Source organism: Octopus sinensis, linkage group LG27 (genome assembly GCF_006345805.1).
Source record: "Octopus sinensis linkage group LG27, ASM634580v1, whole genome shotgun sequence".
NCBI lineage: Eukaryota > Metazoa > Mollusca > Cephalopoda > Octopoda > Octopodidae > Octopus > Octopus sinensis.
Window position 1 is genome coordinate 4,395,409 of NC_043023.1, and position 26,981 is coordinate 4,422,389.

General features: G+C 37.9%; 1 protein-coding gene across 3 annotated transcripts in view; it reads left to right on the forward strand.

Annotated features, from left to right (window-relative positions):
- Nucleotides 1–26,981, forward strand: part of LOC115225311 (cellular nucleic acid-binding protein) — a 46,005-nt gene that overhangs the window by 2,806 nt on the left and 16,218 nt on the right. For 2 of the 3 annotated variants that reach the window (XM_029796258.2, XM_029796257.2), the window contains exon 2: nucleotides 19,570–19,703. In XM_029796258.2, the coding sequence (XP_029652118.1) occupies nucleotides 19,571–19,703 (133 nt within the window). In that variant the 5' untranslated portion in view covers nucleotide 19,570. Of the gene's footprint in view, nucleotides 1–6,415; nucleotides 6,461–19,569; nucleotides 19,704–26,981 lie in introns of all 3 variants that reach the window. The other variant, XM_036513997.1, reaches the window with a different exon arrangement.

The following is a 26,981-nucleotide window of genomic DNA, read 5'->3' on the forward strand; positions in this document are numbered from 1 at the left end:
ATATATACATATATATATGTGAAAGATAGCCATATATATATACATATATATATGTGAAAGATAGCCATATATATATACATATATATATGTGAAAGATAGCCATATATATATACATATATATATGTGAAAGATAGCCATATATATATACATATATATATGTGTGAAAGATAGCCATATATATAGACATATATATATGTGAAAGATAGCCATATATATAGACATATATATATGTGAAAGATAGCCATATATATAGACATATATATATGTGAAAGATAGCCATATATATAGACATATATATATGTGAAAGATAGCCATATATACATATATATGTGAAAGATAGCCATATATACATATATATGTGAAAGATAGCCATATATACATATATATGTGAAAGATAGCCATACATACATATATATGTGAAAGATAGCCATACATACATGTATATATGTGAAAGATAGCCATATATACATGTATATATGTGAAAGATAGCCATATATACATGTATATATGTGAAAGATAGCCATATATACATGTATATATGTGAAAGATAGCCATATATATATACATGTATATATGTGAAAGATAGCCATATATATATACATGTATATATGTGAAAGATAGCCATATATATATATATACATATATATATGTGAAAGATAGCCATATATATATACATATATATATGTGAAAGATAGCCATATATATATACATATATATATGTGAAAGATAGCCATATATATATACATATATATATGTGAAAGATAGCCATATATATATACATATATATAAGTGAAAGATAGCCATATATATATACATATATATAAGTGAAAGATAGCCATATATATATACATATATATAAGTGAAAGATAGCCATATATATATACATATATATAAGTGAAAGATAGCCATATATATATACATATATATAAGTGAAAGATAGCCATATATATATACATATATATAAGTGAAAGATAGCCATATATATATACATATATATAAGTGAAAGATAGCTATATATATATACATATATATGTGAAAGATAGCTATATATATATACATATATATAAGTGAAAGATAGCTATATATATATATACATATATATAAGTGAAAGATAGCTATATATATATACATATATATAAGTGAAAGATAGCCATATATATATATATATATAAATAAAATCAAAGGAAAGCACCTTGTAGAGAGTGGCTAATAAAAACGTATACCTGTGTGTGTAGGGAGTTCGTACTCTTTGTAAAACTAGCAATGTATGTGTGTATATATAGTCAATATATACATACGTCCGCACTTTGTGTGTGTATATATATATATGCACACCTACGCATCTGTGTACTTTAAGCAAGGTATGTGTGTGCATTTATTGGTTAAAGCTTGGGGTTTTGCTTACTAAACTTCTCCGCCATACGGCTTTTATAATCACAAAATACAATTTATGGAATTCAACACAATTTTATTTTCCCATTGAGGTAGATATTCAAAAATTTTCCCACAAATGTAGAAGTATATGTTCATTGTCCACTTAAATGCAACTCTCCTTTTGAGTGAGAAGCCTAACCATATGTATTTTATATCATCCTTGAAGTACAATGTCCTCTTTGCTATATTTCATTTACACCCACGTGCGCAGTCGTGTGTAATGTTTCGTGTCGGTTCCGTGTATGTGTGTGCATGTATGTATATATGTATGTCTTTGGCTTCTATGTATCCGCCTACATTATATATGTATATATATATATATATATATATATATATATATATATATTTTATAAATAAATGTACTTATCTTCTATCGGTTTTGCGGATTATAGCGTATGACTTGTTTTCGTGGATGTATGAATATAGGTGCAATTCTGCTCCATGCCCCCAATTTTTTTTTTTTGAATTTTCAGAAAATTTTTGCGAATGTGTTTTACACACGGGTTTTTTACGATTATGCAAAAAAATAAGTTGTGATTGAAGGGCGATTTAGTTGTGTTTAGCAAATCCCACGACCACCTGATACATTCTCTTTGTCACTGATGTTTTTCCAGTGTTTTCCCCCATGAACAAATTTAATGGTCCGTTGCTATATTTATTTATTCTAAAACAATGTTGACGCTGACTTAAACGTTTCGGCCAGCTAAGCCGTTGGCCGAAACTCGCAAGTCAGTGTCAACATTGTTTAAGAATAAATTACTCTACAAAAGTGTAGAGGAACCTCTTGTTTTTTATTATAACTGAATATAATTATAAAGTTGTGAGGACGCAGTCGGGGCGGTGTTTTAGCTAGCCATGTTTTAAGGAACGAACATTGCTTGTTCCACTTTTAACCCTCCATCTTTTTTGGGGTGGGGGGGTGACAGTATTCCATCCGGATCAGCGATTCTTTGCTGAAGAGCAGTATGAAGTGTACCACAAATAAAAATGCCTGGAGATAGTTCAAATCCTGTTGGAACGAGCTTTCAAGGTATTAGAATATAAATATGGCTCTCTCCTTAAATATGTGATGATTCGAACGGCAGAAACGGAGCACCGGATTAAGTTCAGTCGAGGACATGCCAATCAGGGAAAACCTAGATAGTCGCTCTTCTAGAAATAGCAACCAGCTTACGGAAAGACGCATTTTTTTCCATCTTGAATTTTGAAGGAAAAAAATTAAAGGAAAAGGATGGCCAGATTTTGTTGTATACCTCTCTTAATTCTAAACGAACCTCAACATGTTGCATTATGTTCGTAATGAAACAGAAAACGCTTCAATTTCACTTGTGATAGGGCGCAGGAGAGGGGATGTTTATTTATTTGAAATTTTACAGAATTATTTTCTACATATTTCGCCAAAAAATTTATTTTGAAAAAGTGAACATTTAAGAAATTTGGGGAAGGGGTGGGATTTAAATTTTGAAATGCAGATTTTTTTTTTTTTTGCGAATTCGGAATCTCCGCCCTCGGTATATAGTGTGTTCTTGTAAAAAAGAACACACTACCAGTTTTCGGTTACTTTCTACTGAGGTTAGTGAAAAGTAATATTAGTTAAGAACCAGTATAAATACCAAGCAGCACTAACCCTCTCCCCTGTCCCTTTAACATATTGGTGGACTGCCAGTATTGTATATAAATAGTTATTGCAGACAATGGGATACAAGGGTGCGACAAATATCTGAATACTAGGGCTGGCATAGCTACAGATTTCTATCCTCCCCCGACTTTCAGAAAAATCGATGTTTTTTAATGAAAATGTCTACGAATATGTTACATCATGTAGATTCCGAATATACAAAATCTGGGGGGAGAGGATTTCGGAAAATTCAGAAATATATCTCGGACTATGTAGATTCCGAAGACAGGAATTTACAGGTTATTTTTGAGAACTGTTCCCCCCATGGGGATATTTCGGAACGAATCGTCCATATTGGTTTCATTTTCTCCGTTTTGTGCGTTTGTGCATCCGTAGATTTCTGCTGAAGCAAATAAACAGGCAATGACGACAAATGAAGCTCTCACCAGAAAACTCGTTATGCTAAGAATAACAGCTAAATGTCTAGTACACAGAGATATGTTGAGACGACTTAGCTGTTGCATACGATTTTTTTTCACTTTAAATTTCCAGGTAAACGCTTAAAATAGAAAGAAGACACTAGAAGCAAAAATAAGGAATATACACTCACAGTTAAATATAGAAGTGTAAAGTATAATTTATTACATAATCTTTATAATAAACATGATATTCCCCGTTTGGACTTTTTAAAATTAGGTGTGTGTGTGTAAAAATCTACGGATGCACAAACACACAAAACAGAAAATGAAACAAATATGGATGACTTGTTCCGAAAATAACCTCCAATTGTTTCCCCCCAAAATTCCTATGTTCTCGGAATCGACAGTCCGAGGTATATTTTGTAAAGAATTTCATTAAAAATATCCATTTTCTTGAAAGTTAAGACGAATTAAAGTATATACTCCGGTGAATTTTCCGAAACCCCCCTACCTCCCCAATTCTGTATATTCGGAATCTACATGATACAAAGCCAATATTCATAGAAAATTTCGTTAAAAAAAATATCTATTTTTCTGAAATTGGTGAACATTCAAAAGTCGAGAGGTGGGGTTGTAGTTATGCCCCAGGGCTAGTCGTTGCCTTGTAGTTGAAAGGCGTTCCCCTAATGACTGGCCCTGAAAGAGACGTGGTTAATTACGGAATATGTAATCTATTGATTCCGATTTCTTATTTGACAAATACTTGCTCCACCGTCAAAAAGCATTCGTTTTGAAGTGAGAGGTGAAACTGAAATTCCGTCCTCAGTGCCCCTTATTAAGAGTCCACCAAGCTTATGTTTCATATGGGGCAGGGATGTTGTGATTTAAATGTGTACAGACAAAACAAATTTGCTGTGTTCAGTACAACAGCATTATGGATGTTTGGGGGTTATTGAACAGTTTAAACGTGAAAAAATCCCTTGTTCTGATTCCTTACGTTCTGAGTAAAAGTACTGTGACGGTAATTTTTTTTCCAATCCGACTTCGAAATCGATTAATCTCATCTCGAAATTAGAAGTTTCTTAAAATTTATTTTAGCGGTGATAGTGGTGAGGGTTTTGGTATTTTGCCAGTTTTTAGAACCAATTGTTCTACGATCGCTGTTGTCTAAGATCTAATAACATTTGAATGTGATAACAGGATACTAGTTGGAAATTTAAAGGCTGCGGAGAACGGGTTCCAGTGATTTTAAAAATTTTATAGAGGTGGTTCGTCTATAGGTGTTGTATGGGTGGTTTGGGTTGAAGGAATGGCTTTTGGTGTCAACCTGATGGAACAAGATAGGTGACTTTCATTGGTGGAGTTTCGAAATGGATGTTTCTGTATCTCATTGAGAGCACGGTTTCCTGTGTTGCCGGAATTAAAATTCTTGGAAAATGGTTTTTTAATAAAAAAAATTCAATATTATACTTCCCACCACCACATTTTCCCGCTATTATGAGGTAAATGCTATTAATTTCGAAACAGCTTGTCATTCAACAATTAGGACTTTACATGCCTTCCCATATTTTTAAGACCTTTCCCTCCCCATATACATGATATATAGGATTTGGCTCCTATGAACGACCATATCTCAGTAATTAAATTTTTATCCAGAGCCGTGTTTCTGTAAAGCGCGTAAATGTTCTTTGAGGAAAACTCCATTTGTGAGCGTGGGAAGAAGGAAGTTTGGTTTGTATTAAACTACAAGACTGACAAATCAATTTATGTAAAAACTGGTACAAATCTTGTTACGTACTTTCGCTTAGTCAGTACTTAATATGATGGCTGCCGTTGAAATATTGGGTCTCATGGTTGTATACTGATGCTTCTACTTGGGAATTACTGGAAAAGTACACGTGTTTGGAATATTCAGCCATTTGGCACCCCTAATTCAAGTAGATTTGTCTGAACAACACTCATACTTACAAAAAAAAAAAAGAACCAACGGGAGTGTTTCATCTGTTCTGTAATCAGTATTGTGTGTGTGTGTGGTGTGTGTGTGTGTGAGAGAGAGAGAGAAATAGTAGGGGGAAGTTAATTTTGTATGAGAGACTTTGTGGGGGTTTATTAACAGATGTCAAGCATTTGCATATACATGTAGGTAAAAATAGAATAAAGGAGGTAGTTCACATATAGCTCAGTTGAGAGAAATTCGTTAGACTGAAGGTGTCCGGTTCAATCCCGGGTTTTGGCATCTAGCAGCTGATAGCTTTTTTTTTTTTTTTTTATAAGCGCAAGTGTGGTTATGTGGTTGAGCTTGCTTCCCAACCGTTTGGTCTTGGATTCAAGTCCCACTATGCGGCACTTGGACAAGAGCATTCTACAGCTCCGGCCTGACTTAAGTTGAGTGAGTGGATTTGGTAGACGGAAATAAAAACCTATGTGACCCACACCCGCTGCTTGACAACCGTGTTGGTTTGTGACTTAGCAGTTCGGTAAGAGGCAGTAGAATAAACACTGAGGGTGATTTCTTCGATAACCAGGCTCCAATATGACTCTTGGGGGTTCATAAAAAAGATTTTGTTGATGTTTATCTGCACAATATTTTAACCATTTTATAAAATAGGATTTTTAAACATTGAATTGCTATGAGGCCCGTGTGAAATATGAATTAAGGGGTCCATAGGCAAAAAAAAAAAAAAGAAATGGTTGAGTATCACTGGATTAAACCTTCAAGGCAGTACTGCTTGAGCGCAGCTAATGACAAAAGAAGTAGATGGATGGTGACTGAATGACGTAAAGGTGTTCAAAATTTCTAGGTCATATTGTGTTTAAACAAGTTAAATGTTTTGATTCAAATTTCGATTCATCGGAGACCCCAGCTTTTGTGTATAAATAAAATTTTGAAATAATTATGGTGTCACTTATCTCCTTTTTCTCTTCAATTCTTTATTTCCAACAGATCTATCCAGCTACCTCTTCCATCTTTTTCTACCCTAGCAATACAGTAAGGATTTGAACACTTTTTTTTGTGAATTTTCGAAACTTCGTTATATTTCAGGCATTAAGATTAAATATTCACTTCAAATCGATCGTGCCATTCCTTTTTCAGTTAAGATTGTTCTAAAAAAATCCTTTCTCCTCTGAGAAAGGAAATAACCATCTAGTGGAAGATATTGGCGGCTCAAGGCCAGGGACCGCACCTGGTTCCATAGTCTGCTTTGGCTTCGTTTCTACGGTTAGATACCCTTCCTAACACCAATCATTTCACTGGGTGTTTTTTACGTGGCATCTTGGTTTTAGGAATTTCAATTGTTTTCGGCAGGCCTTGAGTCACATCTGTCATCTTCTTCATAAAGCTCAGTGTTTGAGATCAGTTTTCAGGAAGGTGGGGATACTGGTAATATCTACGCATGCAAACAGACGATTGTGTTGAGCGATAATAAGATTGGAGTAAAGGTAAAGTTTAAAATGAGGCATGTCACTTCAAGAAAGTGGTCCTGTTTTGAACGTCAGGTTTCGACTTTGTCCTCCGGAGCACAGTCTATTTATATTGTGGACAACACTTTTGATGTGATGGTGCCGCGACCCAAATGCAGCTTTTTCGAATGACTCGCCCCAATTCAATGTAAATGGGCATTGTGGTGATAGTGTAGTAGCATAAACGACAGCAAGATAATAGGGGGAAAATGAGTGTATACAAGCGGCCGAAATGGGGTTTCTGAAGGATCTCTGGAGTAATGTTACATGACAGAGTATGTAGCGCGGTCTCTGCATTAAGAAAGAGGCCACAGGTCCGGTACTTCGGACAAACTAACCGACAGGAGACCTAGGGGTAGAACGAGATGGTTGGATAATGTGTTCTGGTAATCCAACTGGAGATGTTTGGTATGGATACGATACCTGAGAACTCTACCCCCACGACTCTACCAAGAGTAGTGGACGGAAACTTGTGTATAGTAGGGTGTGTGCATGGGAGAATAGTTAACTGTAGATAATGGTTTCAATTGTTGATAAAAGGGCCAACAATTTCGGGAGAGAAGCGAAGTCGTTTATATCGCTCACTAATTCTAAATTGGTACTTAATTTACTGATCCCGAAAGGCTAAGTGGGCCATGGCGAAATTTGAACTAAACGTGAAGACGAACGAAATGCCGCTAAGTATTTTGCGCGGCGTACTCATGATTCTGCCAGCTCACCGCCTTAACACACTCTAGACCAGTGATTCCCAAGGTGGGGCGTACGCCCCACTGGTGGGGCCTGAGAAAATTCAGGTGGGGCGCGGGGCATAGACGTGGGCTGTGAAAATATTTGTACATGACGAGCGGTACTTGTAAATGTGAGTGGACATGGGAAAAGGTGGGGCGTAAAAACTTTTGCTATGAAAAAGTGGGGCGCCGGGAAAAAAGGTTGGGAAACACTGCTCTAGACAGTGACATAACAGGATGTTTGGTTCCATGGTCGATTAAAGTGTTCCAGTTTGTGGTCATTTCGTCCATTATTCAATTACTATCACGGGTGTCTGTGTTTTTTGAAAAACCTACTGAATGTGATTTTGAGGGGGATTTGTCTTATTTCTAGCAAGTGAAGCAACAAACCTAGTGGGGCACCCGTTATTAGGGTTACGGAGACAAAACAAATATACTTTCAGCCAGCAGTTTCGCATCGTAGCCCGTTTCGCTTGTTAACTTTTAATGGTCGCTACCAGCCTTTAAATGCGTGAAGCTCAGTTTCTCTGTTGTTGGGCCGAGAAAGCCTATGGTGAAAGGCATTTCAGCTATGACCATCATGCTTTTCCCTTGGTGCAGTGCTTTTGGGATCGCATTGTTTGGTATGTTCTTTACTAAGACAGTAGTGTGATTTGAAGGTGCTATAGTTATTTCTAGCAAGTTGTAGAGGCTCTCGTTGGCTCGTGTATATAAGATGGTTGGATGCAGTAAACTGATGTCTGGCTGAGTAACTGCGACTCTGTTTCCATTTCCAGCGGTATTGATCGTACTTTAGCGTCAGGGTTTGACTCGTTTCTGTGCAAGTATCATTATTGCTGCAACGATAACTATTTTTTGAGAGGTTTCGAATCGTGCTTAGTTCAATTGATCGGTCCCTCCTTCCAAATCTGATTTTCTATCTACGATAGAAATTAGTTACTGAGGTGGTGGCGGCTAATATTGTATATACTTTCTCCTCAATCCCGATAGGTCACTACTGATCTGTCTCTGGTAACAGAAATCTGCGGCACCCAGTTTATATGGTCCCACGAATGTGAAAGTGCTTATCCTTACAGTAGATGTTTTCCCGACAGGTGTGGCCATTGGGCCCCATTTGTGCAGCACCTTTTGGTACGTTTTTTGCCATAGCCTCGGACCGACTAGTCATGTGAATAGATTTGTTAGGCGGAAACTGGTAGCAGCAAATGAGTAGTACTTTTGTATTTCAAAGGGCCAATCATGTCGCATTCTGTGTGACGCTGAATCTCCTTGAGAACTTCTTTAAGGACACGCGTCTGTGGAGTGCTCAGTCATTTGCGCGTTAATTTCACGAGCTGGCTGTTCCTTCTTCAAATCAACTGGAGCTCTAGTCGCCGTAACCGACGGAGTGCCAATACTAATATATATATATAGCGTCTCTTTTTGTTTGTCCCTCACCACGCTTGGCAACCGGTGTTGGTTAGTTTGCGTTCCCGTAACTTGGCGGTTCGGCAAAAGAATAAATACGGGGATCTGGTTCATTCGACGAAACCCCCACGAGGTGGTGCCACATCCCCAGCATGGCCACAGTCCAAAGATTGAAATAAGTGAGCGATAAGATTACAAAATGAAACTAGATTAAACGTGTACAGCGTACCACCGATCAGTTAGATATTAACCGAGGATCCGGTGTGACGTCATTTCGTTGGATCCACAAAATATTTTGCTTGGAATGTTAGTAGTAGGTATAAGCGTGATTGTGATAAGTGCTTTCCAGCAACATTGTTACGGATTCTGTCCTTCAGCCCTAAGCACCTTGGTCAAATGCTTTCCCCTTTAGCTCCGGGCTGATCAAAGCATTGTGAATGGATATTTACCTGACAGAAAATGAAAGAAGCTCGCTGTGTGTGTGTGTGTGTGTGTGTGTGTGTGTGTGTACACTTGATAGTTGTAAATGAATTTCACTAGCACCGAAATATCTGGCGCCTCAAGACTCATCCTCAGCAGAAGTGTTAATGCCACTTCCACTGGTAAAGATGATTGCCGTGCAAGAGCCCTGTGCCGGTTACACTTAAAATGCACCCACTACTACACTCTGTAATGTGGTTGGCATTAGGGATGGCATCCAGCCTTAGAAACCAAGTCGTACCGGTGTAGCTCTGCTCAAACTGCCCCATGCCAGCATGGAAAACGGATGTTAAATGATAATCAGTATCATTAATTTCCACTTCTCTGCGAGAACGTTTGACAATAGAGAAATTTATTAACCGGTCATAGACCTGCCTTAATAAATTCTGTCCGACCCGTGCAAGGGCGGAAAGGTGGAATCAAATGATTAACGGTAAAAATACACGAGATGCAAGGAACTTTCTTTACGTTGGTGTTCAAAATCCTTCACAGAGGCAAAGCAAAGCAAGGCAAGCTAAGCCATAACAGGCGATGTCAGCCTCCCACTTCGGCCTCGCTCGCTGTGGTTAGGACATTCAGCCTTGGAACCTTTGCCTGTCCTATGTATCACACATGATACATAGGACATATTTCTCTGGCATCCATGCATCATATATGACACACATCCCCAATTTTTTCTTTCAACTACTTAAAGCTTTATTATTACTCAACATACAAAACTAAACAAGCATGGATGTTTATGGAAAACTTAGACAAGGCGAAGGATTAAAATTATTTTGGAATACAAAAAAAAAGGGTCGATTTTTGCCTTTTTCGATCCGAAAGGGTCGGTACCAGTCCAATACTGGGATCGTAATCCCCTCTCTAAGATTGCCGGTCCAATGTCAGAATTAGAACTAGTCGGACGATTAGCACTACCAGTTATTTTGTGTTGGGATTGCTAACCTTAAATGCATAATTTCCATTTCAGTTTCTTATTTTTATCTTAATGTGAAGTAAACCATGCTAAGTATGGAACCGAGTCAGACATCTATCTCATAATTCAGCCTAGTTGGACCAGATACTTAATTCCATATCAGATCAGTTGTCCGAATATGTGTATCGATAATAGATTTTTTATTTCGTTTGATATAGTTGAAGCATAAAATATAGGCTCTTCCTCTCACATTGTATTTCTATGGCCTATTTCTAATGTGTATAGTTTGACATGCTGTTTAGGTGTCCCCTGCATTTGTCATAATAAAACCGACCTATTTACTTTGATAAAAGGCTTTCCGGTTGCGACCACATTGCTCAAATAGTATTAGGGAGGTTTTTGGTAGCTGTTTCTAGTAGGTCTAGTTACTGCGTAGTGGCTATTGATCATTTGCTGAGGAGTAGAGAGAGAGAGAGAGAAAGGTATCAAGGGTGAAGGATAGAGGAAGTGGTAAGAGCGGGGAACATGAGTAGAGGGCATTACCTGTGTAAAATAGGTAGGGAGGGGTATGTTAGTGTTGGTTAAAGGAAGGGGAGGAGAGTAACTGAGGCAAGTTGCTATGACGTATGCGGTGGTAGTAGGAAGAGGAATCAGATACAAGTGGTTGGAGAAAGGTTGCGTGGTAGTATAAGTAATACGTTGGAGGAGGAGGGGGACTATTGACTGTTACTTGCTGTGTGTAGGTGTGATCTACGTGGGTATGAGTTCAATTTGTACCTGGAAATTGCTAGTTTAGTTAGGTGACAGAACTATTCTGTCTGTCATTACTGGATTAGGAATGGATGCTGGGGTAAATGCTTATCGGTATTCTGTCCCCCTCCATATTTACACATACGTACACATATGTGTTGTGTGTGTATAGTCATCACTGGATTAGGAATGTATGGGTGGAGGGTGGGGAGAATACTTAGCGGAATTTTTTTCCCCACCTCCATATTTACATATACGCGTCGTGTGTGTGTATAGTCATCACTGGATTAGGAGTGGATGGCGGGGTAAATACTTAGCGGAATTTTGTCTCCCTCCATATTTACATATACGCGTCGTATGTGTGTATAATTATATATGCAAAACTATTTTTATCCTTGTAAGTAGTATGAAGTCCAACATTGCCCAGCTAGACTGCATTTATTTTTGCATTAAAAAAAATGTTAACATGTCGTTTGAGGGAACTTTGGCTGTTATTTCTACTGTAGGTGCTACACGTAGAAAGCTCGCTCAGTGATGGTGGTGTTGATGTTAATACATGTTAATTCCGATCCACCAGTTCCTATTAATTAGGAGCCTGTGACGATCAAAAAGAGGGCTAACAATTTGCCATGTCTAATACATTAAACTGCTTTTAAATTTGCCCTGCATCATGGCGTAGAATTATTATGTAAATTCTATATCTTCTACTTTATTAATAGAGGAAGGGTATTGTGATCATCGTTATAGTTACTACAGCTCCACCATGATTTACGTGTATTTATCTTTTTAAAGTCAGGTTTGGTTCGACTGTCAAACTACAACATAGAACTAAATTTAAATGGCCGATTGTGGTGGTTTTAACCTTCCATATGTTACGCCAAATGACGCTGAGTAACAAGAGACTACATCGGTTTATGTGTATAAATGTATACGTTAGTTTTTAAACCTCGTTTTCGAATGTATAACTGGCATCCATATTTCTTTCTGTTATTGTTATTCGAATGACGGCTTGTAAAGTTTATGCCACTAAAGTTTATACGCGTGTATAACAAAGTATACTTTATTTCTGTAACCGTTATTTTCAATCGAGTTGCTTTCTTTTACCTATTTAAAACCCCAGAGCCTTGTATAACGGAGGTTGCACATGGGTGCCACCTGGCGGATAAAACATTACACGAATTATGCCCCTTGATTTGTACATTACCTTCTGTCATTTTTCCTTTTATAACTAATTTCCTATTTGATGTTCGTAAAATCGAATTTGTTTTAAGCTTCAATCTCGTTTCCACTTGATTAGCATGTCTCGTACGCCCTACAGATCAGATTAACTTCGTTATAGTCATCGACTTGTATTGCTCGGGGTGCCCGCTGTACATTGTTGAAAAATTCTCACATGTGCCCTTATTAAGTCGGACATTTTCCATCACTTTTTACCCACTGTTCATAGAATCACTATGAAATGAACTTTTCAGGTAACTATGATTCTACGAACGTCAAATAGGAAATTACCTAATTTTACTGTCAACACATACATAACATCTTACGTGGTCATATTTATTGTAGTTTCAGCTCAGTGTTGAATTGACAATGTAATTGAAGATGTAAGCCTCAAGCCTGCTTTGTTTCAGGACAATAGTGTATTTTGGACTGTATTATCCAATATCCTCTTATGACTGGTGAGGGTTGACTGGAGGGAAATCTGGTTATTTCAAGTACGTAGTGAACAGCGCCCAAAGTTCTCCCTCTAGACAGCGGTTCATTTTTTTGCCCGTTAATTCGTATTTTGCTCTCGTCGACCCTAAACATTCATTGCTTAAAGTAGTCCCATTATAATTTTATAACTAAAATTTAAAACATTTTGAATTGGAAAAGTAAGCAGCAAAATCTTATATGGACCTCAGTTAAGAATCGCTGCTAGAGAGAGAGAACGTGTGTGGGTGGGTGACTGGATGCGCACGTGCGTTTGTGGAGTCAGGACCTCCATCACTTTCCCACGGGAAATTGATGGGGGCACTGCCCTTTAATTCCAGACTCGACAAAACTTTCTGTAGGCCATTCGGGACTAGATAGATTGCTTCCTATTTATTATGATTATGAAGGCGGCGAACTGGTAGAATAGTACTCCGGCCAAAATGCCAAGCAGCATTTCGTTCGTCTTTCAGTTCAAAATCCGCCCTGAAGTCAATTTTACATTTCATCCTTTCGGGGTCGATGAAATAAGAGCCAATTCAACACCAAGGTCGATGTAATCGACTTGACCATTCCCAAAGTTACTTGTACATAAATTTAGGACCGTTATTACATAACAATTACGGAAAAGGTGAGCCTGTTTCAACAAGAACCACAAGGCCCTTTACACGCTTAAAAGCTAATTCGTCTTTGCCCAGTATTCCTGGGCGGGTTGTGGCAGTAGTCCTCATGCACCTCATCCATAGGGTCCTACGAGAAGCAACTGTCAGATTTTCCGGCTGGGTTCTCAAGCGTGATCAACTGGGACCATGAATATTATCCAATCATTTCATTCGTGATTTGAAGAATCCATTTTTGTGATTTTCCTGTCACTTTAACTCGCATGTCCGCAATACCAGACCTGTGACGAGAAGTAGTGACTCGACCGGAAGAGAGACTCGGGTCTCTGAACATGTTTAGTTCAGGATCAGCTGCGATCGAGTTGACCTACTATCAGATACATTTCCACTTGTGAGCATTGTCATTTTCTTGCATGCAGGAAGTACGTTAACCAGTGTTTTCCTTTATCAAGACGGTGGTTGGTTGTAAGTTCAAGATTAGCTGCTGTTTCTAGCAGGTGGAGCGACCACGTAGCTCCCTTGGCTAGCTTACTTTATTTGATGGCATTTGATACTCCCCCCCCCCATCCTGCGCCAAGCAGACTTCCAAACGAAAAAAAAAGAAGAAAAAAACTTTTTTGCGGCCTGCTTCTCGAAAAAGGTTGCCACGAATCCGAGCCATTAAAAAAATTGGGTTATCTCCCCACTAAAAAAAAAATCGAGTTATGTGGCAACAAGAGATTGGATTAAAAAATCTTTTTGATTCACTACTTCAACACATTGTTGACGTTTATATTTCAGATCAGTAAAATGCTTAATTTTTTCAGTTTCTATGTTTATTAATTTTTTTCGTTTTCATGTTAATTAATTTTCTTCAGTTTTGTATGAATTGTTATAAAAATATTACCACATTCAAAACGATGTTCATTTTATGTTGCTTTATCCCCCCCCTCCCATTTTTTTTTATTGAGGGTTAAACAATCTTTTTAGTTGGAGATAACCAATCGTACCGATATTTCTCGTTAAACGGGGGTGGGGAGATAACCCAATTTTTTAATGGAGGTGAGATAACCAAATAGTACCGACTTGGGTCATGACTCGGAGTTGTAACCGTTTTCGAGAAGCGGGCCGGCCGCTTATTATTAGGTTAGCCGCACTGCGAAGAAGTAATTTTTCTTTAGGAGTACCATTCTGAAATTCCCGTGGGCCGCAATTTGCCTGTGACATCTGAACTGAAGGCTTCGACTTTATTTTTAGTCCAGGAGTCACCAAACTACAGTCCGCTGCTGCTCTACCTTTTGTGTAAGTAGCTGCATTTGCATCTGGTATGGCATCAGTGTTTGGAACGACTTAAGTTTGTGAGCAAACATTTTCAAAAATGAAGTATGTGGAGTCAGCACATCGAACGAGGTTGACTGATGAACATTTGAAAGCAATTCTCTTGGTTGGATGCAGCAATTTCAAAGCAAATATTGATTATATCTTAATAGCTAAGCACCAGTTTCACAAATCTCACTAACCTTTTTTTGCTGTTTAGTTTGTGTGCGCACTGGGTGTGATTGATAACATTTTAGGAAATCTGTTGGTTGTCTTTATTTTATAGTGTATCCATTCACGGTATTGTATTGAACAAAATGCTTGTGCGACCCGCGCTCGTCATTATCTCGGGTATCTGACCCGCTGTGAAAAAGGTTTGGTGACTCCTGATATAGTCTGGCTACGAATTCTTCCTTCATAGGCCGCAGAGCGCAGTCTATGCAAGTTTCGAACTCGTGACATTGTGTTTGTGTCAGGACCACAATTGCTTAGTCTCAAATGAATTCTGATCCAGTTGATAGACGTACGATCGAAGACATTCTTTCCGTGACCCATCTCATGCAGTTAGAATTAGTGCATCTAAGATTACATTTGAGGTTTGAACAAGAATTGAGTGGTTACACAGAGACCCAGTTCCACTTGTTTGGTTCTCTTCAAGATCTATTATGGTCTAGTCATTCCAGTCATGTCCTTAGAGCCTTCTCATTTCTTTTATTTCGATGGAAGTATGATGAGTATTTTCAGCAAGTTGATCATCCGCTTTGCATGACGTTCTAGTCGTGTCTGGGTAATTGGTTCCGCGACATGCAACCGAAATCGAAAAACATTTAAATAAATTTATTAGCTTATATCTGTTTTAATAAATTGTTTGTACATATTATCAAAGGAAGTGTATATAATATTGATTAATTGAAAGTAAGCTCTTACATACTGTGTCAGGCTTAAGCATACTACTGCTACTGCTTCACTGTGCAAGTGCCTACCGTCTCTTGGGAGTCTTATTTTATCGATTTATCTCTAGATATTTAGCGCGCTCGTGTATGTATTTGCATGTGTGTGTAGATAGACCCGCATAAATACATGCACACACACACTTGTCCTTGCGTATAGATTTCTCTTCTGTTTGCAAGTATCTAAATTTTCATCTTGTATGTGCGAAATTTAAACCATTGTATGCAGGTTGCATTTTAATTTTCACCTGATACAGATGAACAATATATTTTATTTTAATGGAGTCACTCTCTTGCTGTCAAAATTTGCCTGAAGATCCTGTGCACCTACAGATGAAACCGAGAGTAGCAAGAGACCCCTCGAAGAAAAAAATACACACGCACCGAATAAGAAATATCTTTCCTATCCTCGTGTGGACCCCCTTCATTTTACTATATTGTGTGTTGACTTAGCTTTCTTTGAACTTGGTATAAACACTCCCACCCCGTTTGTGTGTATATATACACTCACGCCTCCTCTCCCCTCTCTCTGTCCTATATAACAACTATTACCAATTGTCCCGGCCTTGAGTGAACCACTTAACGCTCTTTCTCCTTACGAGTGAGAGAAAAAGGCGACGACCTACTTAATTCACATATTTGAGACCGGCAACCATTTTATAAAAAGCCAGTGTGATACCCACGTGTTGACTATTCCTGTTTTTTTTTACCAGTCGTCTTTATATATATATTCTCTCAGGTAATCGCCATTTTATTTTCCTATTCCGTCTTTGTTTTTACACTTAGCTTTTTATGCGTACGTATTAGCTACCCAGATATACCCGAGCAACAAGGCCGTAGCCAAACGAAGACTTGTTTCAATCCAGTTTGTACTTGACTTTCTTCTCTATGATCACATTGTGATTCAGCAGATTGCTGTGGGTTTTTTAATATTTTAATTGCTATATTTTACACTGCGTACATTCAGTCTCTTTTTCTCTAAATATATTTGTGTGTATAATATATACACTTAATGCTGATTGTTGGGGAAAATAGTTCTCAGTACCATAGTAGATACATTTTTTTTATGGTTCGAGTCTGTCTCTTGTTACTGAGTTTCGCCTGTGGATGCCCGGGAGCAGATTGCTATAACCCTGTGCCATCCACAGGCAAAAATCGGAGTAGCCAGCGATTGACTTACCAAATCTAATATATAACGTGCGCGCGCGGCTTGGTTCTGTTATAGCCTCGATTGACCAATTTTGTAAACGGAAGCCCATCGTGTATATGTCTCACCACTGCTTTGTAATTAAACCGGTACTGGTTTGTTTACATTCCCGTAACTCAACAGTCTGACGTAAATGGATAGAATAAGTACCACGCTTTATAGAATGTACTGAGGTCGATTGTTCAAGGCGGTGCCCCAACATGGCCGCAGGCCATTAGCTTAAAGAGGTAAAATGTGTACGTGTATATACAAAAAATAGTAATACCCTGTATTTTAATGCATATTGACGAGTGACAAATGCTGATATGGTAGTTAAAAAAATAAGGTAATAAAAACATTTTTATTGTAGTATAATAAATTGTGAAATATAGTTAATCTCTTAAATCCTGAGTTAAAATCTTGCCGTGGTCTACTGTGGGGAAAAAATTCCGCCCGTTTTCTCCCAAATTTTATTAAAAAAAAAAAAATTTTTTTTTTGCCAAAAACGGTTTCGGTTTAAGCATTTACACCCCCACCCCCGTAGTCGCACAACCCACATCCTATACCATCATTTTTTCCATAGCCTCTATAACCATAATTTTTTTTTTTGCCAAAAACGGTTTCGGTTTAAGCATTTACACCCCCACCCCCGTAGTCGCACAACCCACATCCTATACCATCATTTTTTCCATAGCCTCTATAACCATAATTTTTTTTTTTTTTGCCAAAAACGGTTTCGGTTTAAGCATTTACACCCCCACCCCCGTAGTCGCACAACCCACATCCTATACCATCATTTTTTCCATGGCCTCTATAACCATAAATTTTTTTTTTGCCAAAAACGGTTTCGGTTTAGCATTTACACCCCCACCCCCGTAGTCGCACAACCCACATCCTATACAATCATTTTTTCCATGGCCTCTATAACCATATTCGACGGAATTCTGATTTAAGTAACTCATAAATCCTCATTAACCTTTGGGGGAGGGAGGAATTTTCAGAAAACTTGATAATTTGTGTTCATACGATTAACGATGTGATTTAGCTGTTTTTAGCTCATCTCACGACCACCGGATACTCCCCCCCCCCGTTTTTTTTATCACTCTGACAATATTTTTCTCCCCATAAATGCATACTGGAATGATGATGCCACCAAGGGTTGCCCATTACTGAGATTTAAAAAATTCAGACACCGTATTTTAAAATCTGCTTTAAAAAAATTCGAATAAAACTTTTTGGACGTTGGAAGAGGGGGTGTAAATATTAAAATTAAAAAAAATTTAAGCATAACGAATTTCTCTCTCATTTAACGTCCGTTTTCCATGCTCGCATGGGTTGGACAGTGACTGAAAACCGGTAAGCTGGGGACTGTACCAGTCTTCAATCTGATTTGGCATGGTTCCTACAGTTGGATGCCCTTCCTAACACCATCCACTCTGAGAGTGTAGTGGGTGCTCTTTACGAGGCACAGACATTGGCCGCGATTACGATCTATCTCACTTGGCTTGACCAAAGCACGGTATATTGCCGCACTCTGCTTCTGTGAATTACACAATTCGCAAAAATTTTCTGAAAATTTCTAAAAATAAGCAAGAGGGGTGGGGGATGCTTAAGACAACATTCTGTCAGTGGCCTCTTACTACTGAGAGGAATTTATCGCAGTAAATGGTCATTTATCCCCTGAAAGTAGTTACTGGAACATTTAGTTAGTAGTCGCAGAAATTGTAAATAAGTATAAGGGGAGCTAACTTATTGCTTCTACCGGGCGTCAGTTTATATCTGCACATGCAGCTGCTGAATATTAAAATACATGATTTATTCAAATAAGGAATATGTAGCTCCCTGATGTATGAAAAGGCGAGGCTGTTTTGGACAGTAATGCCTTTTGATGAGTCCTGAGCATCTTGGGTCTGGCAGCTGATGTTTTTCTAATATCTAGTTGAATATTGTATGGCTGTGTGGTAAGAAACTTGCTTCCCAACCACATGGTTTCGGGTTCAGTCTCATTGTGTGGCACCTTGAGCAAGTATCTTCTACCGTAATCTTGGTTTGACTAAAACTGGAGTGATTTTGGTAGATGGAAACAGAAAGAAGCCCATTGTATATGTTTGTCTTTGTGTCTGTCCTCTACCTTACTTGACAGCAGGTGTTCTTATGTTTCTGTAACTTGGCAGTTTGGCAAAAGACTGATAAAGTAGATACCTGGCTTAAAATATAGGTACTGGGGTAGATTCATTTGACAGAAAATTCTTCAAGGCCCCAACATAGCCAGTCTGACTGAAACAAGTAAAAGGTAAAAAAAATAATAAAGATGGTTATAAATGTAACATAATATGTATAAGCATGGCCGTATCAAGAAGTTTGTTTCACAAGTTTCTTTTACAGCTACCTGACAAGCAAGTCTTGTTGACCCTTCCTCAGGCAACCAATTTGGTGATGGGGAAACTACAAAAGAGGCTGTGTGTAGCCCACCTCCCCGTGATTGTAAAAGTTGGTGGAGCAATGTGTAATGGTGTTCCTGTATTAATGTTTCATGTACTTTTGTTAGTGGCTGGCCTTCTAGTCTTTTAAATTAACTGCTGTTTTTTTTCCCTTTTTTTTTTCTGTTTTGCAGAATGAGTAACGATAAGTGCTATAAATGCAGTAGAACAGGACACTATGCGCGAGAATGTCGCAGCACTATCTCTGGTATGGGAGGCCGGAGTAATACCGGCATGCGAGATCCGCGATCTCGAAACAATACCGGTGGTAAGTATGATTGTTGTTTGTTTAGCCTTAGGGTATGCCTTATCTGGTAAACTCATGATCAAAGGAGTTCATGCTCTATTAAAATAGATTTCTGAAAATCTCCATCTAAACCGACAGTTGAGTAAGTAGGATTTAAGATTTGGTTACCATTACTAGCAGGTTGGACAGCCATGTAGAGACTTGATAATCCTGTTTTTGGGCTTTATCATGCTTCAGTGGTTATGAAATGTGGGGTTAATGTTGAATTCCATGTTCGAACTTGTGTGTGTGTGTGTGTGATGATGAGAGCTGGATAAGTTACTGTTCTTTTGCTTGTCAAAAGTTGAAACTGGTTATAGTGTGTGGGTGGAATTTTGGTTTAACCCTTTTGATGCCAACCCACTTGAGGCTAACACAGGGTCTATGACATGTTTTTAAAGTTAATTACAATCTTCCATAAAAGTTTTGTTAGTTTGTTCAAGACAATAATGAGAAAGGTATTTTAATAAATTCTTTATTTTAAATATTGACTTTCAGGAATATTCAGAAAATTTTTGAAAATTTCTTTGACAAAAAAAAAAAAAAAAAAGAAATTGTGTGATGCTTTTCAATATTTTTCTCCCTGTAAATCTGTTTTATGGAATGATGAACGCATCCAAGAGTGGTCCATTGCTGGGAAAAATTCAGACAAGCTGATTTAGAAAAAATAATTAAAATATAGTGGGAGCTTTTAGGATATGGGAGGGGGATTTTAAAATGTTTAAATTTCTTTTCCATAATTGTATGATTACATATTGTCAAAAATTTTCTGGAAATTCCCCCGAAATAAAGTATATGAGGGGTGTATAAACCAGAATTCTGCCTGTATGTGAATATGCAGTATATTTGCAATTATGTAACATGCCTAACAGTTTGGTTACACAGCTAGCTTTGTAACCACATGGTTTCGGTTTCAGATTCACTCTCATCTTGGACCTGTTTTCTGCTATAGCCTTGGCTCAACCAACGCTTTAGGAAACAAGCCACATGTGCATGTGTTCCTCTCCTCCTTCACAGTTGGTTATAACTGTGCATGAAGAAAATACCAATAAAGTTGTTTACATTCTATGTGTGTGTAAATATGTCCATTTGCCCTGCCATTACTGTAGTTAGATCCTCCGGTCATAGATTTTTGATGAATGAAGGTGTTTAATACCGCTGCTTTTGGCATCAGTGTCTCAAGGATCTTTGGCAGTTGTATTCAAGTATTGTTTTAATGTTCATCCACTCATCATAGACCTCATTTTTCAGAATATCTTGTCTAAGATGGAGGAGGGATCTGTAGTATTGTCATATTTAGTGATTGATGTTACTCAATGCCTAAATTGGTGCTAATCCTTCCAAGATTTAGAAAGCTCTATATATCTTCCCCATCTTCACTTAAGGAGTAGTCTTAGTGTAACAAGTGTTGGATTATTATGGGTTCCTCTGTTTAGTTTCACACTGACTGCCATAGTTGTGAGCAATAGCTTTGAGAACAAATGTACTTAGGACTTGTTCCCATGCATCAGTGTTCATTTTTACTTGCATGCTACACACTCTCTGTCTCTGGTTTGCAATCTGTCCTGCTCTTATGCATCCTGGCTGCATTTTGTTTTAGGACCGACATGAAATTTTTAAATGTTAACTTTTTCTTGAGCCAATATTACGTTCTGAGTTCAAATTCTCCGTTCTCTCAGGGTTGATAAAATAAGTACCAGTTGTTCACTGAAGCTGGTATAATTGGCTTAACTCCCTTTCCCCGAAATTGCTGGCCTTGTGCTAACATTTGGAACCAATATGTATGTTGTATTAGAAACTTTCTGAATGGGTGCTTCTGACATCATCAGGGCTCTTGATATCATCTGCTTAGCAAGAGAGTGGGTGTCAAAGCAACGAAAGGTGAGTGAGAGAGCTACTACAAACAGTAATGTCCCCAAGACAGTTCCTTGAGAAACTACTCAATTACTACTCCCATTGGCTGCAATAACCTGACCCTTAGTTCTCAAAACTTCTATATTTCCAACTTTTGGGGATACAATAAATGATTGTCATACTGTAGAAGCTGTGTGAAGCAGCACTCTTATGGAAGCAATGCCAAGTCTTTTACTCTGATGAATTCAATTAAATTCCTTTTGATAATTTAACTTAGAAGAAAGGTAATGTGAGTTTGATAGGCCTTCAAATTTTTATGTCAGCCCCTCTTCCTCCACCCTTTTCCATATTTTGGAGGAGAAAGTGAAGCAGTTTTTGCTTTTCCAGGAGAACAGTTGGAAATGTACTAAGGCCAACCTTGGTGCATATCATTTACTGCCTACTTTCCATGATGGCACAATTTGGACTGTATGAAAGGATCTGGCAAGTCACAGGGCTGTGCCAAGTTCATTTTAGGAAAATAGTGTTTTCCACTGGTTTTGTTTAATAAATAAATGAGATTTCTTATCTGTATTTTCCTGTCTCTGGGAATATTTGTGTATGCTGACTTTATTCTTTTTTAGAACAAATCCAAGTTAAGCTATTGGTTTGCATCAGCATTAGTTGTTCAATTTTCACATAATTGTCTTGCACAGACTTTTGAACCAGTCCTGTTCAAAGATCTCTTAGAATTGATATCTTGTGATCCTTGTAGATTTTAAGTGCTCTTTGTGAGGTGCATATCTGGTTTTGTTTGGATCATTGTTGATTTTGTTGTAGTTATGAGTAATAGCTTCACTTTGTGGAGGAGTTTTGTGTTACTTGTAAAGCAGAGATCTATTGTATTGTTGTCTGTGATTGAATATTTTTTAATATTTAGATTACTTGATCAAATGCAATGCTTATGTAATCACACTATTTTTAATTATGTGAGGGCGCGTGGCTTAGTGGTTAGGGCATTCGGCTCATGATCGTAAGGTTGTGAGTTCGATTCCCGGCGACGCGTTGTGTCCTTGAGCAAGACACTTTATTTCACGTTGCTCCAGTCCACTCAGCTGGCAAAAATGAGTTGTACTTGTCACTCTCTGTGTCACGCTGATTATCCCCGAGAACTACGTTAAGGGTACACGTGTCTGTGGAATGCTCAGCCATTTGCACGTTAATTTCACGAGCAAGCTGTTCCGTTGATCGTATCAGCTGGGACCCTCGTCGTCGTAACCGGCGGAGTCTTACAAATTATGCTTTATTCTCATAGCTTTGAGATTTTGATGATGTGATTGCATATTTTTAAAAAGATGTTTAGGATGATGGAGGCTGAATCTGGTTGGTTTGAACATAAAACAAGTAGGGCTGGATATGGCTGGTCTAAATGCTAGAGGGTTAAATCACCCAAGAGAAGTACAATATGGGCCCCATTTAGACTGATATCAAATATACTTTCTGATACTACTTATTTGCCAATATGATTTGAGGCATTCAGTAGATGGCATATGCATATCTATTTTTATACATCGATACTGTGTATGTACTGATTTTGTATCACAAACTGAATTTTAATGTGACATCTTCATGGGTGTTTATTCCAACTCCAGTATATAACTTCTTTTGTGTGGAGCTGGCAGAATTGTTTGCATGCCAGACAAAATGTTTAGTGGCATTTTGTCCATCTTTATGTTCAGAGTTCAAATTCTACTGAGGTTCACTTTGTTGTTCATCCTTTTAAGGTTAATAAAATGAATACCAGTTGAGCACTGGTGTCAATGGAATCCACTGACCTCTTCCGCCAGAATTTCAGGATTTTTATTAAGTGCATTTTTTTAAGCATCTATGCTTTTTGCTTCACTGCCTGCTACAAGGTATCTCAGGGAATTTCACTTCAGTTACTACACTAACATGTGACATTGAACAGAACATATTTGTGATGGCTTTGTGTGATTCCACTGAGCCAGGTCAGCTCTTGCAGTCTTCTACAACATTTTAAAAGCTTGGCTGCTACAATTCTACCTTGCTATATTACCTTTTCATCAAGAAAGATTAGCCTTGTGCTCCCCTTGGAGGGACAGTTAGTTGTACACCTTACATTCACATTTAGGTTTTCTCTCACTACAAATTAATGGGTTCCTTAGGTGTGTTTCTCTGCAAGTTTATCCTTTCTTTAATCCCTGTAGGATTTCTGGGAATAATTACTTTATTCTGCTCTTTGGGGTTTGTATTGTGAAAGAGCAGTTTGTGATTTGTGCTCTGTCCTTTATATTTTTTAATACAATGGAAGGGGTTGATATTCATCGCACAGTTGTTTGTATGTATGTGTGTGCATATATATATATATATATATATATATATATATAAAGATTCTAACATAGGTACAGGTCCTAGAATTTTGCGGGGAAAATTTAGTTACACTAATCCCAGTAATTGACTGGTGCTTTTAATAGCTCTGAAAGGATGAAAGGCAAATTTGAATTTGGAACATAGACTTAGGAGGAATACAGCCAGGCATTTTCACCAATGCCTTAATTTTGTCAGGTAAAAGACCCAGATTTTCAGTAGTGGTTTAAGTATAATGGTTCACTTCTATATGATTATGTTAATAATTTTGCTGGAAAGCAAGGCGAATTAAAATTGTTTCAATCGAATCATAAAACACTTGTAATATTTGAGTAAGGTATTAGTTATGAGGTTGTGATGGTGTAGGATGGTTGGAGAAATCTAAAGAGAAACAAGGTTTTATAAAATTGAGAGCATGAGGAGTAGGAAGTGCACTGAAGAGGAATAAGGGGTACACTGGAGCATGGGTGGGAAAAATAAAGTTGAAGGCTAAGTAGGATGCACTAAAATAATTTCAAAAGGATAAGTGGTGGGGCGGGGGGGACAAGATTGAGAAATGGAATATGCTGTGATAGGATGTGACAGAGAATGTTCAATATCATCATTTAGCATCCATTTTCTATGAAGCTAAACAGTGGATACAACTGTACATAGGAATCTTGGATTCCTGCTTTAGAATTTTTGTTTTTGCCTGTTTTTATGTCCATTTTTCTATGCTAGCATACATATTTAGGCACTGTTTTGCAGTCACCTATCTATAACCATTACCTGTTTTACTTGTATTTTTTTTTATTTCACTTGTCTTCACAAACCCAGAGCTATGGAACAACTTGTTAGGGACAGTGGTTCTCAACTGGGGTACATATTGCCCTTAAAGGTCAATATAAAGTTTGCTTTTAAAATTTGTACAGTAAATTGATTATACTTCTACAATACACAAAATATAATTTTTTATAAAGTTCCTAATATTCAGTTATAAAAATAGTCAGATTTTTATGTCCAGGAAAGTGTTGGCCATAAATAGTTGTGAACCACTGGCATAGGATATCAGCAAATGCCACTGTTCTTTTGTTAGATGCTTTGCATGCACACACACACATGACAGTTTCTACTAATTCAGTGGACAAGGCTTTGATCAGTTCATGGCTGCAATAGATGCATGTCTGTTGTACCATGCATAGTATACAGCTTAAGATTGGTAATAAAACGAACTTTAGAGTTGCCAGTGCTTGTTTACTTTTGAAATGGGGGCACATGCTGAAATATATATTGTGTTCTTTTGTACCATTTCTGCCTGCTAAATTTCCCTCAAGATATTGGTCAGTACAAAGCTGTGCAATAGTACAAGATACATGAAGTGCCACACTGGGACAGAGCCCAGTAGTATCTGGTTACGAAGCAAAGTTCATAATCATGCAGCCATGCTTGGGCCATTTATGACAGGGGTAGTGTATGCACACAAGTACTCACTTATTACTCTGATCCAAAGTACTACAAGCAGTTTGTAGCACATGACTGGAGTCCTGGCAGTCTTGTATTTTTTGTCTCTAACTAGGCCAGATTATTTTGTAATGAGCTTGTAGACTTGAGACTGGTATCACACATGTAACGCACACACCACACACATCTTTTTAGGCTTGCTTTTCCAAGCTGGCATGATTTGGATGATGGTAAATTTAAAACACTTGTGGGACGCTGTGGAGTTGGAGTTAGAAACAATTATAGGGTAGCTAGAATCAGTCGCTATAGTTTTAGCGACTCTAACTCATATCTTTATTTAATATAAATCGGTTATAACATATAGGTCTACTCAAAATACAAGTGTATGCATATGCTTTGAGATATGTAGATCACAATTACTTAATTACATAAAGTATAGTTGGAGTCAGAGGTGCCAATAGTAGAGGAATTGAAGTTTTTTGTTTCGATTCCACAGCCCTACGACAATGAAATATGCAGAACCATGGGGCCCGTTTGTCTTATAACAGTAAGGGAACCTGGTCAACTGTTAGATAAGAATATTTTCAAGTTCAACATCAGTATAATCTTCGGCAGTCATTGAATTGTTGAATGGAATATCTCTGTATTTACGTTAACAAGATCGATTTAAAAAATAATCTAGGGTGATGGTTTCAGAGAAACACTAGTGATGTGAAGCAGTTGGAAAAAAACTAATGTTGGGTTATGCAATACAATATATATTTAAGATTATTTTTGCTATTCAATGCTAATTACATTTTAGATATTTGTGTGTGGTGCTGGCATGGCTGTATGGTTAACCCTTTAGTGTTCAGATTACACTGTTAAATGTAATGCTTTTTTATTTAAATTGTTTTGAATTAATCAAGCATTATCTCATAGCTTTGAGGTTTCAATGATGTGATTGTTTATTTTTAGAATGTCAATGTAGGTTAGATGTGAGAGGCTGGATATGGCAAGTTTGAATATGAAACATGTGAAATATATTGGGCTGGATTTGGCCACTTTAAACACTAAAGGGTTAAGGAATAAGATTGCATTGAATTTAGGGTTCATTCCCACTAACGCTGACTGGTATCAACTCTGGAATGCTTTGTAGGTGAACTGGAGCATGAAAACTAAGAACCTGTCACATAGGTGTATTCTTTGCTTTTCATGATACAAGTGTACATCATCATCATTTAAAGTCCGTTTTCCATGCTAGCACGGGTTGGACGACTTTGACTGAGGGCTGGCAACCAGATGGCTGCTCCAGTCTTGATCTGGCAGTTTCTACAGCTGGATGCCCTTCCTAACACCAACCACTCCGAGAGTGTAGTGGGAGCTTTTTACGTGCGACCCGCACGGGGTCCAGTCAATTGGTACTGGCAATGGCCTTGCTCGAATCTTTTTACAAGTGCCAGTGAAGCGACATTGGTAACGATCACGCTCGAATGGTGACATTTTACGTGCCACGGGTACGGAAGCCAGTTGGCTGCTCTGGCAACAATGTGTGTGTATGTATTTACATACTTATGTGTGTGTGTGTGTGTGTGTGTATATATATATATATATATCCGT